At 38.1% G+C, this 16,010-nt stretch overlaps 1 protein-coding gene and 1 long non-coding RNA gene across 4 annotated transcripts in view; one reads left to right on the forward strand and one right to left on the reverse strand.

Moving 5' to 3' along the window:
* The window catches only part of MIGA1 (mitoguardin 1), a 105,563-nt gene that overhangs the window by 4,241 nt on the left and 85,312 nt on the right, over positions 1–16,010 (reverse strand). For all 3 annotated transcript variants that reach the window (XM_019413877.2, XM_019413876.2, XM_053893646.1), the window contains 7 exons: positions 12,194–12,312; positions 11,865–11,937; positions 11,088–11,174; positions 8,429–8,527; positions 6,258–6,392; positions 4,540–4,593; positions 2,604–2,720 (listed from right to left, as the gene is read on the reverse strand). In XM_019413877.2, coding sequence (XP_019269422.2) covers positions 2,604–2,720; positions 4,540–4,593; positions 6,258–6,392; positions 8,429–8,527; positions 11,088–11,174; positions 11,865–11,937; positions 12,194–12,312 — 684 coding nt within the window. The remainder of the gene's footprint in view (positions 1–2,603; positions 2,721–4,539; positions 4,594–6,257; positions 6,393–8,428; positions 8,528–11,087; positions 11,175–11,864; positions 11,938–12,193; positions 12,313–16,010) is intronic.
* LOC128774594 (uncharacterized) lies at positions 380–4,717 on the forward strand. The gene is made up of 3 exons (XR_008419053.1): positions 380–548; positions 770–847; positions 4,361–4,717. It is a non-coding gene; the product is annotated as an uncharacterized LOC128774594 (long non-coding RNA).

Here is a 16,010-nt window from a genome sequence, read left to right on the forward strand (position 1 = left end):
TGAAACCAAGAGTCGACACTTAGTCAACTGAGCCACCCAGGAGCCCCAATTTTTTTTATTTATTTATTTATTTTTAAAAAAATTTTTTTTTTTTTTTTTTTTACGTTTATTTATTTTGGGGACAGAGAGAGACAGAGCATGAACGGGGGAGGGGCAGAGAGAGAGGGAGACACAGAATCGGAAACAGGCTCCAGGCTCTGAGCCATCAGCCCAGAGCCCGACGCGGGGCTCGAATTCACGGACCGCGAGATCGTGACCTGAGCTGAAGTCGGACGCCCAACCGACTGAGCCACCCAGGCGCCCCCAGGAGCCCCACTTTTAAGTTTCAAGTGTGTATTTTTCTGTACCTAAAAAACTTAAGATAGATGAAAAATAAAAATTTCAGATTTCAAATAGATCATGAAAGATATTTCATTTCAGTAAGTTAATACTTACGCTGAAACCCATTTTTTAAAAATTGATGCATAGCTGACATACTGTGTTATATTAATTTCAGGTGTACAACACAATGATTCAACAAGTCTGTACATTACTCAGTGCTCACCAAGGTAAGTGTAGTCACCACCTGTCACCATACAATGTTATTACAATATTATTGACTATATTCCCTATGTTGTACTTTTCATCCCCATGACTTATTTATTTTATAACTGGAAGTTTCTACCTCTAAATCCCCTTCACCTATTTCGCCCACCCTCCCAATTCCTTCCCCTCTGGCAACCCCCAGTTTGTTCCCTGTATTTATTTACTTAAGATTTTCTTTTTAAAGTAATCTACACCCAACGAGGGGCTGGAACTCACAATCCCAAGATCAAGAGTTGTATGCTCTACCAACTCAGCCAGCCAGGTATCACTCTGTATTTATGATTCTATTTGGTTTTTTGTTTGTTCATTTGCTTTGTTTTTGGTTTCCACACATACGTGAAACCATATGGCATCTGTCTTTCTCTGGCTGACTTATTTCACTTAGCATGATACCCTCTAGGTCCATCCATGCTGTTGAAAATAGTAAAATCTCATCCTTTTTTTTTTTTCCGAAACTCATTTTAGGTAAGTTGTGTACTACTAAGTATTAAGTCTCAGCCTGTTATGCCATGATGGGAGAAAAAAAGTAATTCCAAAGAACTAAAAAACAGAAATACTTTCTATCCAACAAAAACCAAATGTTAAGAAGTACTAAGAAGGCATGTTTCATAGATTTGCTTGACTTTATACCTGGACAAATCATTAGCAATCATCTCTAGCAATCTTAGAGATGAAGAAAAGGAGGACAGAGCATGATTTGCCTACAGTCAGACTGTTTATTAATGACAAACTTAATTCCCAGTCCAAATTTTTCCAAGAAACACATACATTTGGGAGTTCAAGAAAACTAGTCAAAAATTGATCAGTTTTGAATGACAGTAAAATAAGTATTTCCTAAACATTTACATAAATGCTACATTAACAGTACAAAAACATAATAATTTAAATTTTTTTATTTTTCTGTAACATTTTTGTTTTTTTTTTTTACCGTTTTATTATTTATTTTTGAGAGAGAGACAGAGTGTAAGCCAGGGAGGGGCAGAGAGAGAGGGAGACTCAGAATCCGAAGCAGGCTCCAGGCTCTGGGCTGTCAGCACAGAGCCCGACGCAGGGCTCAAACTCACGAACCGTGAGATCATGACCTGAGCCAAAGCCAGATGCTTAACCGACTGAGCTACTCAGGCGTCCCAATAATTTAACTTTAAATCATCAGTCTAGTGAAACACCCAAACTTACATCAAAAACTTTCAAATTCACTTGATTATGTTTACTTTTATTTGCTCCTTGAAACTCAGCTTAGATTCAAAACTATTAAATGGTTGAGACTTGGGGCGCCTGAGTGGCTCAGTCAGTTGAGTGTCTGACTCTTGATTTCAGCTCAGGTCATGACCTCATGGTTCATGGGATCGAGCCCCATGCTGGGCTCTGTGCTGACAGTGCAGAGCCTGCTTGGGATTCTCTCTCTGCCTCTCTCCTGCTTGCATTCTCTCTCTCTCTCTCTCTCTCTCTCTCACCCTCTCTCAAAATAAATAAATAAACTTAAAAAAAAAAAAAAAAAAAAAAAGACTTTTCTTGGCACTGTGCCAGGCATAGAATTCTGCAGTACACTGTAACTTGTGTTCTGGCAAACTGCTGGCATTGGGATACAACCTTAAACTTTCGTGTTATTTCTCACAACTAGGGTTCTATCACTCATGTTAACCTGGAACAGAACTTACCTCTAAATTGCCTACATGTGCAATAAAGACTGATATTTGCTTTATCAATTTCAAAAGGGTCTAGAGATGAAGAACAACTGTCTGCAGCAACTTGACTGTAACATGGTAACACCATACACACACGTCTCCATTACAGACGGAATTGAATTGATAAGGTGAATGGACTTATGGAATCTACTCCATGATAAAGCACCAAATCTATATAATAATGTTCCACTGGCATTTAAACACTGAATTTAGGTGACTTTTATAACTTTACCTTTTTTTAACATTCTTTTTTTCTACAAAAGCAAAAGCAAAACAGAACAAAACTTACCTGCTTTTTGATTTAGAAAAAAATGATTCAATGGCTGAACATACCTTAAAGAAGCAACATAAATCATAGAGAGAATTTCTAGGACCCAAAAAGCCCCAGGCTAGGACAGGGCTGATTTGCTCGCAAATGGCATAAAAATGGGCAAAAAATCCATCTGGGATCTGTTGGGAAGTAAATGAGAATCAAATTATTTTTACCTTCTTGAATTAGCTATCTCTAGTAGAGAAACTTAAATTCCTACCTATTACATGACCAGCTCTTTTTGAGGGCAGACCAAGTCTACTAAGGAAGTAAATAAGCTTACAAGTAATTTTTAGAGTCACAAAATGTTTTATGTAATTTACATATCCTAGCCAATGGTTTCAAATGTGCTGAGGAACATCATTTCCTGAAGGCATTTTCACCTCATAAAAATACTTCATAAAAAAGCAATCATATGAGTGTTATAACCAAGCAATAACAAGAATGCCACGGTGTTCCTCAGCAGTGAAATTTTTAGGATGAATGAGATGACCAGGGTTTCAGTTATTAAACAGTTCTACTCAACCACTTAATTAGATTATGTGAAAAAGACCAAAATGATTTTTAAATGAGTAAGCACATAAATATGCTTATTAGAATCCTAACTTTTGGTTGAGGAACCAGATGTTACCGAGGCATTTAATTGTGTAATGACCTCTTCTTGTGCGATAGTAACACATACAGTTGTAATTTAGGAACCTCTTCAAGTTTATTAACAACCTTCTGAAATCCTGGGGAATTTGTCACATAGCATCAACTGGGGATAACTGTGCTTCAAGATTCTGTTTGCTGGAGGGGTTATTTTCTATTTTACAGGCTCCAAAATGTCTTCTGAGCATCAATTTAAAGAATGTAGATATTGTAACAGCAATTACCATTTAACGAGTACCCATTATATTCCAGATAATGTGCTAGGTTCTGTTTAATCTAACAGAAAGTTTCTGAAAAAGGAGGTTGTGTTAACATCATTTTAATCATGTAGAAAGTGATACTTTGGAGGAGTTAAGTAACCTGTCCTAAATCACACAGAGCTAACCAGCGAAGGCCAAAAAGTTATGAGGGATGCACTCAAGTTATCATTCAGTCTGAGAGGTTCTGCATATATTAAAATTCTAAATCCCATAGACTATACTAGGAGTTCAGACAGGTAGGACATTAGCATGGGGTGAAATACAAGTAATAATGTGAGCTGAACTCAACAATAGGTAAGATGTATTAAACACAGAGGATAGAGCATGGCATTCCAGTAACAGAAAACAGTTCCACAGGAGGTGAGATATATAGGTTATCTGCGGATATGGGCAGGAGACTAGACTAAGGCACAAGATTTATGCTAAGAAGAAATAAAGTTAGATATGTTATTATTGTCATGATTATTATGGTAACCAGCATTTATTAAATTCGTTTTTGTATTTGCTCTTTATTTTATGTTTAAATGAAGCTGGTTGATATTGTCTCATTTCACCCTTACAGCAACCCTATGGGCTAGACACCAACTCCATCCTGCAAAAGGGAGAACTGGAGCTCAGCAGATAGTCAGGAACTGCCCGAGGCCATAATATCTGGTGAGAGAATTAAGCCCAAGTCTATAAGTCAGCTCCCTAGCCCTAAACCAGTGTTTCTCAAACATCTGAGTTTATAATCATCATTTGGAAAGCTTGTTCAAAACACAGGGTCTCTGGAATCATTTTAAACAAAAATTATTCAAATACGTGGTCCCCAGAACTACTTAAAAAATTCTATCTGAGCCATTTCTAACGCTAAACTCTTTCCCACATAGTGGAAATCCCATGGCTGCCTCAAGAGGGAGAAGGACTTCAAAACAGGAGAGGCCGACCCAGTACCAGTAAGCCATTCACCTAGCTTGAGGGGCCGTCCTTATGAGCTGCTGCCCCACTTGAGGACTGACAGGAGCCTCAAATCACTCAACAAAAAGGTCTAAGGCACAATGAAATTTACCTTCATCTGTTGCCTTTTCTGTTTCAGCACTGACCAACAACTTGAAGCCACAGCCTAGATAAATGCAGATGAGAAAAAGCAAGGCTTAAATTTACAACTATATAAACTTTGCATTAGGAGTGATTTTTATTAGAAATTAATAGTTTATAAGTCTAAAATGTTCAAAGCATTAACCACTGATAACAACTAGTCCAGGTTCCTTCTACTGTTTCTAAATAATAATGAAAAGATATTTTGTTTTTATAAATTTTAAAATCAAATGCAAAGACACTGAAGGAAAAAGGTTAAACCCTGGTACCAGAAACTTGGTAACCATAGTTCAACTCTCAGAGTTCTTCAATTCTGTTCCGATGGGAAAAGAGTGAAAATGAAAATATGTGTACACAGATACACATATACAACAATTGTTTTATGTGTAATAATGAAGACAAAGTAATTTTTTTTTCTTCAAGAATAGTACTGCTGGAGGGGCGCCTGGGTGGCTCAGTCGGTTGAGTGTCCGACTTCGGCTCAGGTCATGGTCTCATAGCTTGTGAGTTCGAGCCCCGCATCAGGCTCTGTGCTGACAGCTCGGAGCCTGGAGCCTGCTTCAGATTCAGTGCCTTCCTCTCTCTCCACCCCAACCCACTAGCATTCTGTCTCTCTCTCTCTCAAAAAGAAATAAACATTAAAAAAAAAATTAAAAAAAAAAAAAGAATAGTACTGCTGGAAATAGCTGTGGGTGGAGCTAAAAGTTTTATTCTAATAAGAACTAAGAAAACAACCTTAATGATAGGGACTAAAACACCCAAGTGGATCTTAAAGAAATCTGGCATGGCCCAACTTTGATCAAGGTCACCTTACCAAATCAGTTACAGAAATGGGAGAACATGTACCTTTTATAGTTAAAACACATTTTAAGGGAAAAGTGGACTTATTAAAAATGCTTTAAAATATAGTGGCAGGAATTTCCAAAATAATTGTAAAACAGGCAGCTGGGACATTTCTTAAAAGGCATTCAAATTGCATCATTGCATTGAATATCTATTCCACCTGCTTCCAGGTACACACTTAAAACACAACAAAGAAACAATGTCAGATAGAGATTTGAATACAAAAAAACAAGAGGAACTGAAAACATTTAAAGTACAGAATACAGTTTAAAACTTGTTTTATTTTTGCATATGCCTATTTCTTTTCCTCCCCTAATTTTTAAAAAATTTTTACAAATGTTTCATTTTTAAGTTATTTCTACACCCAATGTGGGGATTGAACTCACAACCCCAATATCAAGAGTCACATGCTCTACCGGCCGAGCCAGCCAGGCGCCCCTTTCTCCCCTAATTTTTTATATTATTTGAGAACATGAATCTCCAGATTTTCCTCTAAGAAATACATACTGTCTGTTTACAACCGCTATATTTCAGTTTGGTCATAGAGACAGTTCAGTTATAATTTTTGGTTAGGCCTGAACGAGTCTGAAGCCTGAGTTTATTTCGAGATCTGAAGAAATACTGGGTCCTCCAGGTCAAGACAGGGACTGACAGAAGAGCCAAAGAGGAATTTCATCTGAAGATACAGTGTATCATACACGTCTGATCCCAATATCAAAGAATGAGCTCAGTTTCCACACTAGTCATTCTATAGGTAGATATATAAATAAATCTTATTAATCTTCCCGGTTCTGACCATTTTTCATCAAATTGAAATGGTTGAGAAAAAGGAAAACCACCACTTACAGTTTCTTTGAAGGAGGAGTTTAGCCAGCGATTATTTACTACATTCTGTATGGATGTGGGTGGGTTTTCTAAATCTTCAAAGGAATCCATTAATATAAAATCCAGAACAACATCATAAAAATTTAGATTTTTCACCTGCATTAAATTATGAGTTAAAACACGAATTATTGTTACATAGAACTGAAAAAAAGTCTGAGCCAGGGCTTCATGTTTTGTAACAGCAGGGTGATTTTAGTTGAATCAGATTATATCTCTGACAAAAAAGAGGAAGAGGAGAGACAAATATGAAAACAACTCACCACCAGAAATTATAATTCACATAAAACAGCTGTTCCTTCCTAGATCCCATCAGGTGAAATTAACCTCTCCTTCACTGTATTCTAGGAGTCCTTTGTTCATGCTTTTATTATGGCATTCACAATCTCAGCTCGCTTTGTTATTTAGTTACTGGGATGTCTGCCCATCTTCCCCAGCACATCATGAGCCTCTTGCTCCTTCATTTGCTCATGCATGTTGTGTTGTACCACACACCTGTACCAGGTGCTCAGACTTCTACAGCAACTGAATTACATGCTTAGAATTTAGTGGAGAAAACAGACAGCAACTAATAATTCCACAAATACACAATTATAAACTGTGATAAACCCAGTAAAGGAAAAAGTACAAGGTACTATGAGCGCTTATGATGGAGATGCTAATCTAGACTAGATGTCAGAGAGGGCTTTCTTTAGGGAGCAAGGCATCCCAGGTACAGGAAATACCGTCAAAGCATTTAAGGTAAAAAGGAACACAGTGGTGTGGAGTCAAAAAAAATCACCGAAAGTGTGCTGCAATCTCTATAGCAAAGAGCACAGGGGCAAGTGGCTGGAGACAAGAAGGAAGTGCTAGGTCCATGTGAATGATCTGAATTTTATTTAGTCTTTTGGAGAGGCAGTGGTGGAGAGGAGATGGATGCTCAGATCTGCATTTTTAAAAGATTGGCAGCAACATGGAGAGGAGAGGAGAAAAGGTGATGGGGGGCGGGAGGGGTAGTAAGCGGATCCAGGAATGCAAAGACTCTTTAGTCCAGGGAAAAGAGTAGTTGCTCAGGCTACAATGGCGCTGGCAGGATTAGAGAGAAGTTGAAGAAAGCAAAAATATTTAGGGGTTAAAACTGACCAAACTTACACATAAATATGACAGAGCACACAAGGACCAGGGAGGTGTGAGGGAGGAGTCCCAGGTTCTGGCCCGCACAACTGCATGGATACCAATTCCTTCACCGAGTGAGGGAACACCACAAAAAGAAAGATTATGTCTCTCTGTCCGTGTACCGACGGGTTTCTCTGCCTAGAAAGCCTTTCAGCCCCTTGCGAACTCATTCTTTAAACTTCTGTTACAACAAAATGTTCCAGGCTCATCATGTACTTGACCTATCCCAGTGCTGATATCAGACATTTTTCTAAGGAGTTCTCCTTCCTTTCAGTGAACAGTACTTAGAAGCCAAGCTCCATGTGCTAAGAGTAATTTCTTTTGAGGTGTTGCTGCTCCCAAATCCTCTCAGTAAACAGAACTAGAAACTATATGTATGCTTATATATACACGCAAACCTTTGTATTTATTTCCCCATCCGTCTGTCTGTCTGGCTGGCTGTCTATCTATCTGGTAAACTAAAATCCACATGGACAGCTCCAACTCCCAATCCGAGCTTTTTATACTTTCCTTTTGTGACAGTGAGAAACCTGGCTCCCATTATTCTCAATATATTTAATTATTTGTTTGATCCTGAGTAGCCAATCCCCTGGCCTCTCTAAGCAGTCTGTTGTCCCATTCAAAATCATCCTTGCACAGGCCACCATAACCATTCTGCTAGGGCCTTCTCATTGATGAAGGAAGGAAGGAAGGAAGGAAGGAAGGAAGGAAGGAAGGAAGGAAGGAAGGAAAGAGAAAGGAAGGAAAGAAGGAAGGAAGAAGGAACGAACGAATGATTAGCTTAAAAAAACAATCATTTTCAACTATTGCCCCAAAGTATAAAGACTGTGGTTGCTATTGTTTATGACTGTCATAACCGCTATCACGTAATTGGTTTTACTGTCATTTAACAAGGACAAGGAAACAGTGGCCTCAGATAATGTAAATATTATATGTATATAACTAAGGGGAATGAATATTATAAAAAAATTGAAACTTACTCCTCTAGCAGCAAGTTCCATTTCAGTACTATCCCAGTGATCAGTCTGCTCTAAAAAATAGATCATCTCATCAAAAACATCTTCAAACTTCTTTGGATTCTGCAGAAGAAAACACATTTTAATCCTAAACTTAATTTTATAACAAGGCTCAAGCCTACAAAGTAAATGAGTTACTCTTCAAGTATGTTTGTTAGATCTTTATTCTATTAAGTAACTGAATTAAAATATATTTTCAAGGTATGACATATTCACTTGGTTTAATATATTTTTGTTCCAACATTTGGCAGGAGCCAAGACTAAGAACATTAGTAACATGTCATAAGCAAACTGCTTACTCATCAAATATGTATGCCAACTTAGGTCAGTTCTTGAAATGAAAACTTGGTTACAGCAGATACTATGTGATTGATGCTTTTGATGCGGTTCTACTCCTCTTGGGGAAAGTCTAGTTGAAATCACTGGGTTTAATCTGTCATGGGAACGCCAAGGAAGCAACATAAGATTTACGTTGGGAATTGCAAGTAGTTAATATCACCTTATATTTATTTTGCACTTACCTTTTTATTTATTTATTTTTAATTTTTTTTTTATTTTTGAGAGAGAGAGAGAGAGAGAGAGAGAGAGCGAGCATGAGCAGGGGAGGGGCAGAGAGAGATGGAGACACAGAATCCGAAGCAGGCTCCAGGCTCTGAGCTGTCAGCACAGAGCCCAACGCAGGACTCGAACTCATGAACAGTGAGATCATAACCTGAGCCGAAATCAAGAGTAGGACACTTAAGCAACTGAGCCACCCAGGCGCCCCTCCACTTACCTTTAAAAAAAATTTTTTTTTAATGTTTATTTATTTTGGGGAGGGAGAGAGAGCGCGTGTGAGTGGAGGAGGGGTGGAGAAAGAGGGAGACACAGAATCCGAAGCAGGCCCCAGGCTCAGAGCTGTCAGCACAGAGCCCAATGTGGAGCTCAAACTCATGAATTGTGAGATCATGACCTGAGCTGAAGGTGGACACTCAACTGACTGAGCCACCCAGGTGCCCCTCCACTTATCTTTTAATTAATCATCATAAGAACCCTCTGAATGGTGTACTATAAATATAATTCTATTATACAAATGAACTAATTGAGGTTCAAAAGAAGTGGGCTACTCTTGCATTATTGGTGGGAATGCAAACTGGTGCAGCCGCTCTGGAAAACAGTGTGGAGGTTCCTCAAAAAATTAAAAATAGAATTAACCTATGACCCAGCAATAGCACTACTACTAATTTATCCAAAAGATACAGGAGTGCTGATGCATAGGGGTACATGTACCCCAATGTTTATAGCAGCACTATCAACAATAGCCATATTATGGAAAGAACCCAAATGTCCATCAACTGATGAATGGATAAAGAAGATGTGGTATATAGATACAATGGAATACTACTTGGCAACAGAAAAGAATGAAATCTTGCCATTTGCAACAATGTGGATGGAACTGGAGGGTATTATGCTAAGTGAAATATGTCAGTCAGAGAAAGACAGATATCATATGTTTTCACTCATATGTGGAAGCTGAGAAACTCAATAGAAGACCATGGGGGAAGGAAAAGAAAGAAAAAGTTACCATAAGAGACTTTTATTTTTATTTTTTAAAAAATTTTGTTTTTAACATTTTATTTATTTTTGAGACAGAGAGAGACACAGCATGAACGGGGGAGGGGCAGAGAGAGAGGGAGACACAGAATCGGAAGCAGGCTCCAGGCTCTGAGCCATCAGCCCAGAGCCTGACGTGGGGCTCGAACTCGCAGACCGCGAGATCATGACCTGAGCTGAAGTCGGACGCTCAACCGACTGAGCCACCCAGGCGCCCCATAAGAGACTTTTAAATACAGAGAACAAACTGAGAGTGGAAGGGGATGGGGAGGCGGGGAGGCAGGAGGGGCAGAGAAAATGGGTGATGGGCATTCAGGAGGATACTTGTTGGGATGAGCACTGGGTGTTGTATGTAAGTGATGAAACATGGGAATGTACTCCCGATGCCAAGAGCACACTGTATATGTTGCATGTTAGCTAACTTGACAATAAAGTATTAAAAAAAAAAAAAAAAAGAATTGGGTCAGAAAACCAAGTGTTCCAAGTGGCTCAAGAAAGGCCTGTTTTATTTGACTTTTTCTCAACATGTGGACACAGCTTGCATAAAGGGAAGTGGTTCCTTACAGTCTTCATGAAGTTCTTGCGATTGCTCTGCCTCATTTAGTCCCATGAGTAGGAGTAAGAGACAACTCCATTTGTATTCCCAGATTTCTGAGACCTATTCTATTTCCTAGAACTTTACCGACCAGGATTTGAGGGAAGAGACGAAGTATTAGAAATAATAATAGTGGTAGTTGTAGTATATCTAATGATGACTCTCAACATGACATTCATAGACTTTCAGCAAACTGGGAATAATTTATGAGCGACAACTTGATCAAAATAGTGCAGACTTCATACACAGAAACTAAATCAACCCAAGAAGAACTCATGCTCTTTGGTAATTTATTTTTATTACTTTATTTTTAGTATGTGAACCTTTGCAACAATCTGCAAAAACTTTTTCTTCGATTAAAAATTCAATGTACTGTAATCTTCAGTTCAAATGAAACAAGAACAATAAAAAAACTTGCCAACAAAACAAGTTTACCTTTCGTGCTTTCACAATTAATGCTGACAAAATTTTCCTTCCACTCTCAGCAAGGAATATCCTGTTGGCTGTTTCCGAAAGTATTACCTGAAAAAACATTCAACCCCAAAGAAAAAAAGAACCAATAATTAATCTGAACAGATATTTGATTCTATAGCACATCTATGCATAAACAACCCTGATATAGTCAATGCATTGGATGCGGCACTATCTCTGCAGGTAGACCACAGAGAACGTTGTAATTTACTAAAATAAAAAGAGCTCTTGAAGCCTATAATCAAAAAAGATTAAAAGGAAATAAATATGAATTTAAATTCTGTTCGATATTAGAAAATCCAAAATAAATGTTATATAGCCCCCAAAACACAGAAAAATAAAGATACTTTTTTTTCTTAAATGATTTTATTTCATTTTAGGAAATCAATGATTTTACAACTGATTCAAATAAAAAAACAATCTAGAAAACACACTAATTGATAATAAGAAAGGATTTCTATTTTACGTAGCCATTTGTACACATCTCCAGTATCAAAATACCCTGTTTGACAAAGTGTGGTGGACCTGGGGAACCATGGCAGAGGACAAAGATAAATGAAGACAAATGAAAGGAAATAGCAGCCAGGAAAAACAAACTTAGGAGATTTTATATTTGCCATTAAAAATAAGGATAACGAAGAGCAAAGAGCTGTTCTGTTTATATACAGCTGGACTCTATAGCATGAGGGTGAGGATGAGTGGCTAGGTGAGGTCACTTAATGTTTAAAAAAAAAAAAATACCTGAAAAGCCTGTCGAATACAGTGAAGTTTGGCAAGAAAATCACTGTCTCCTAGGCACTCCAACATTTCAGTTCTATGTAATAAACAGGAAAGACAACTGTTAAGCTGCATTCAAGATCAAGCCCACTACAAATTTGGACTCAAGGCTTAACCTCCAGACTTTAATATAAAACATATGTCTTTTCAATACTGACAAGCCATGCAAAAATTTTTTTTGAGCCTAAAAAACATTTCCTCCCATTCTTATAAACATCTTTCATAAATATTACACAAACATAGCAACGGCAACTTAATGTTTTTCATAAACAAAAGCAAAATTGAAATGGTACCTAAGCACTCTCGAGTAAATTTTCCCTTCTTCAACTAAATGCATGGCTTCTTCATAAAAAGGGCAGTGGCAAAGAGACTCTAGACTGTAGGTGTGCCGTGCTTCTCGGTGTTCTGCAAGCTAAGAAAACAGCAGGTTACAACCGATTACCCTGATACAAGGAAAAAAACTTTATAAAAGATAGGAAATAGGATCTTGCTAACATCAAAATGTACTCAACTTGATTAAACCATAAAAATCATTCAATAAGATTTTACAGCTAAGTTTTACAACTGGGGGCGCCTGGGTGGCTCAGTTGGTTAAGCATCCGACTTTGGCTCAGGTCATGATCTCACAGTTGGTGGGTTCGAGCCCTGCGTCAAGCTCTGTGCTGACAGCTCAGAGCCTGGAGCCTGCTTCAGATTCTGTGTCTCCCTCTCTCTCTGCCCCTCCCCCACTCACACTCTGTCTCTCTGTCTCTCTGTCTCTCTCTCTCAAAAATAAACATTTAAAAAATTTTAAAAATGTTTATTTATAACTGAATTTTACAGATTTTACAACTGAATTTCAAAATTCAGTTGTAAAAACGAGTACAATTTTATAACAAACTTTGAATTGAAGAACTTAAATCCACAGGATACAAAGAAAAGCAGTATCTTACAGTTCACCAATACAAATAGCTGAAGATGAAGCATTAAAAAAGAGGGGAGGATTTTATCATCCAAAGAATGCTCAAAAGTATTATAACTCACAATTGTGACTAAAGTAAAACTTTCTACAAAAATACTGAAATCTCAATTTGGCTAATTCTAAGGAATGTTTTCTTATATCTAGCTCTGACTAACCTTTGTACAACTGACAAATAGTCATGCAACTCTGGCTCGCATAACAGCTCTACAAATGAAACTACAGGTTTCTAACAATTCATTAAAAAATAACAACTGCAAACACTATAGAATAGCCTGCTAAGCAAGAAGCCTTTGGAGTGATTTTCATTTTTCAATACTAAGTGATCCATTTAAATGGCATACTATAGGGGTTTTGGTGGTGATGTTTGCTTTAAAAAAAAATGTTGTTTTTTTCTTAATTTTTAAGTAATCTCTATACCCATTGTGGGGCTCAAAAAAATTTTTTTTTAACATTTATTTATTTTTGAGACAGAGAGAGAGAGAGCATGAACAGGGGAGGGTCAGAGAAAGAGGGAGACACAGAATCCAAAACAGGTTGCAGGCTCTGAGCTGTCAGCTCAGCCAAAGTCGGATGCTTAACCGACTGAGCCACCCAGGCGCCCCCCATTGTGGGGCTCAAACTAACAACTCTGAGATCAAGAGTCACATGCTTTTTTTAAAAAATTTTTAAAATGTTTATTTTTGAGAAAGAGAGAAACAGAGTGTGAGCAGGGGAGGAACAGAGAGAGGGAGACACAGAATCCAAAGCAGGCTCTAGGCTCTGAGCTGTCAGTACAGAGCCCAACTTGAAGCTTGAACTCACGAACTGTGAGATCATGACCTGAGCCAAAGTCAGACGCTCAACCAACTGAGCCATCCAGGCACCCCCTAAGAGTCACATGCTTTATCAACTGAGCCAGCCAGGTGCCCATTTTGTTGTTTTGAGTTTAAAAAAAATTTTTTTTTCAACGTTTATTTATTTTTGAAAGACAGAGACAGAGTGTAAACAGGGGAAGGGCAGAGAGAGGGGGACACACAGAATCTGAAGCAGGCTCCAGGCTCTGAGCTGTCAGCACAAAGCCCGATTTGGGGCTCGAACTCATGACCTAGGCCAAAGGTGGACGCTTAACTGACTGAGCCACCCAGGAGACCCTGTTGTTTTGTAGTTTTTTAATGTTTATTTATTTACCCTGAGAGAGAGAGAGTGAGAGAGAGCCAGGGAGGGGCAGAGAGAGGGAGAGACTGAATCCCAAGCAGATTACGAACTATCAATGCAGAGCCCGATGTGGGGCTCAAACTCATAGACAAGTGAGATCATGACCTGAGCCAAAACCAAGAGTCAGACAATCAATGGACTGAGCCACTCAGGTGCCCCTGCCCCTCCCCCTCTCTTTTTTTTTTCTGTTTTGTTTTTTAATAACAGCTTTATGGAGATATAGTTCACGTACTATAAAAACTCATCCTTTTCAGTGTACAATTCAGTAGTTTTTTTAGTATATTCACTGGGTTATGCGATTAGCACCACTTTCTAGTTCCAGAATATTTTTACCACCCCAACAGGAACCTTTGTATCCATTATCAGTCATTCCCCATTTCCCTTTCTCTCTAGCCCCTAGAAACTAATCTACTCGCCGTCTCTGGAGTTTCCTACTTTGGAAACTTCATGTAAGTGAAGTCAAAGAATATGTGGCCTTTTGAGTTTGATTTCTTTCACTTAGCATAATGTTTTCATGGTCCATCTAAGATGTAGCCAGTATCAGTATGTCATTCTTTTTTGTGGCAGAATTGTATAGGTATACTGCTTTTGTTTTTAATCCATTCCTCATGATAGACATTTAAGTTGTTTCCACTTTTGGCTATGATAAGGCTGATTTGAACATATGTGTAAAAGTTTTTAATGTTTTCAATTCTCTTAAGTATATACCTGAGAGGAGGGGTCAGTTGGTAACTCTGTATTTAACTTTTTTGAACAGCCAAACTGTTTTGCAAAGAGACCACATCATGTTCCACTCCCACTAGCGATGCACAATGATTTAGACTTTTGCACACCCTCCCCAATAATTATTATTGTCCATTTTTTACATTACAGCCACTCTAGTGGGTGTGAAGTGGTTTTTAGTTTCTCTAATGACTAACAGTGTCAAGCATCTTTCATCTCCTCACTGGCTTCTGTATATCTTCTTTAGAGAAATGTCTATTCAATCCTTTGTCCGTTTATGGTTGAGTTGTAACCATATATTCTGGATATGTGTCTTTATAAGATACGTGATTTATAAATATTTCTCCCAATCTGCTGTTCTTTTCACTTTCTTGTTGGTATCCTTTAAAGCCCGAGTTTTTACTTTTGATAAATTACAATTAATTATTTTTTTCTCTTTTTTCTGCCTGAAATTTTACTACCTGCTTATACAGAACATGAAGGTCAGCCAGAGGTGAGGGGTCAGGGACTGCTAGGTCTTTCCTGGACATATGCATAGTCCTGTGCATGCCTGTGGCCTTTTAGATTCCCAGGAATATGTTGGAACTTTTCAAAGTCCCCTGTTAAAATCTCATTGCCCAATTTTTCCTTTTGAGTTTTTGATCAGCCTCTTATTAGCCCTGACAGGTATCACACCACCTCAGGTATATTAATGTTAAACAATTGCCACTGAATGTTTTCGACAAAGGCCATAGGATAGGACTTTCCTACAGAGCAAGCTCTAAGTCAGATCAAAGTAAGTCCTGAGAATGGAACTCTGCAGAGAGCTGCCACACAGGTCAAACAGTAAGAATTTTGTGAAGCTCCAAAGCCATTAAGTTTCTTTTAGTGGTTGCCAGGCCCCTGGTTTCTGCAATTTCCACAGTTGTGAGATTGCTAGTTTTCAAGACTATGGAGGAGAGGGGGATGCGAATAGATCAAATTAAAAATCCTTAAGTTCACTGTTCTTATGGAGTCATTTTTCTTGAATAAATGCCCCCTGAATTTCTGTAAGTCTTTCATTAATTTTCAGTTATTAAAATTTTGATTTTGACAATTCTTGCCAGTGTTTTCATTACTTTTGTGGAGGAGATTTTCAGAGGTTTTCAGTCTATTTTTCTAGAAGTATTTCTCAACACTGTAGTTTTGGCACTTCATATGCACCCGGGGCTATGCTAAATGCGTTGATAATCTCATTTAATCTTTACAACTCA

Source organism: Panthera pardus, unplaced genomic scaffold, assembly GCF_024362965.1.
Source record: "Panthera pardus isolate Hobbes unplaced genomic scaffold, ASM2436296v1 HiC_scaffold_11, whole genome shotgun sequence".
Classification (NCBI taxonomy): Eukaryota; Metazoa; Chordata; class Mammalia; order Carnivora; family Felidae; genus Panthera; species Panthera pardus.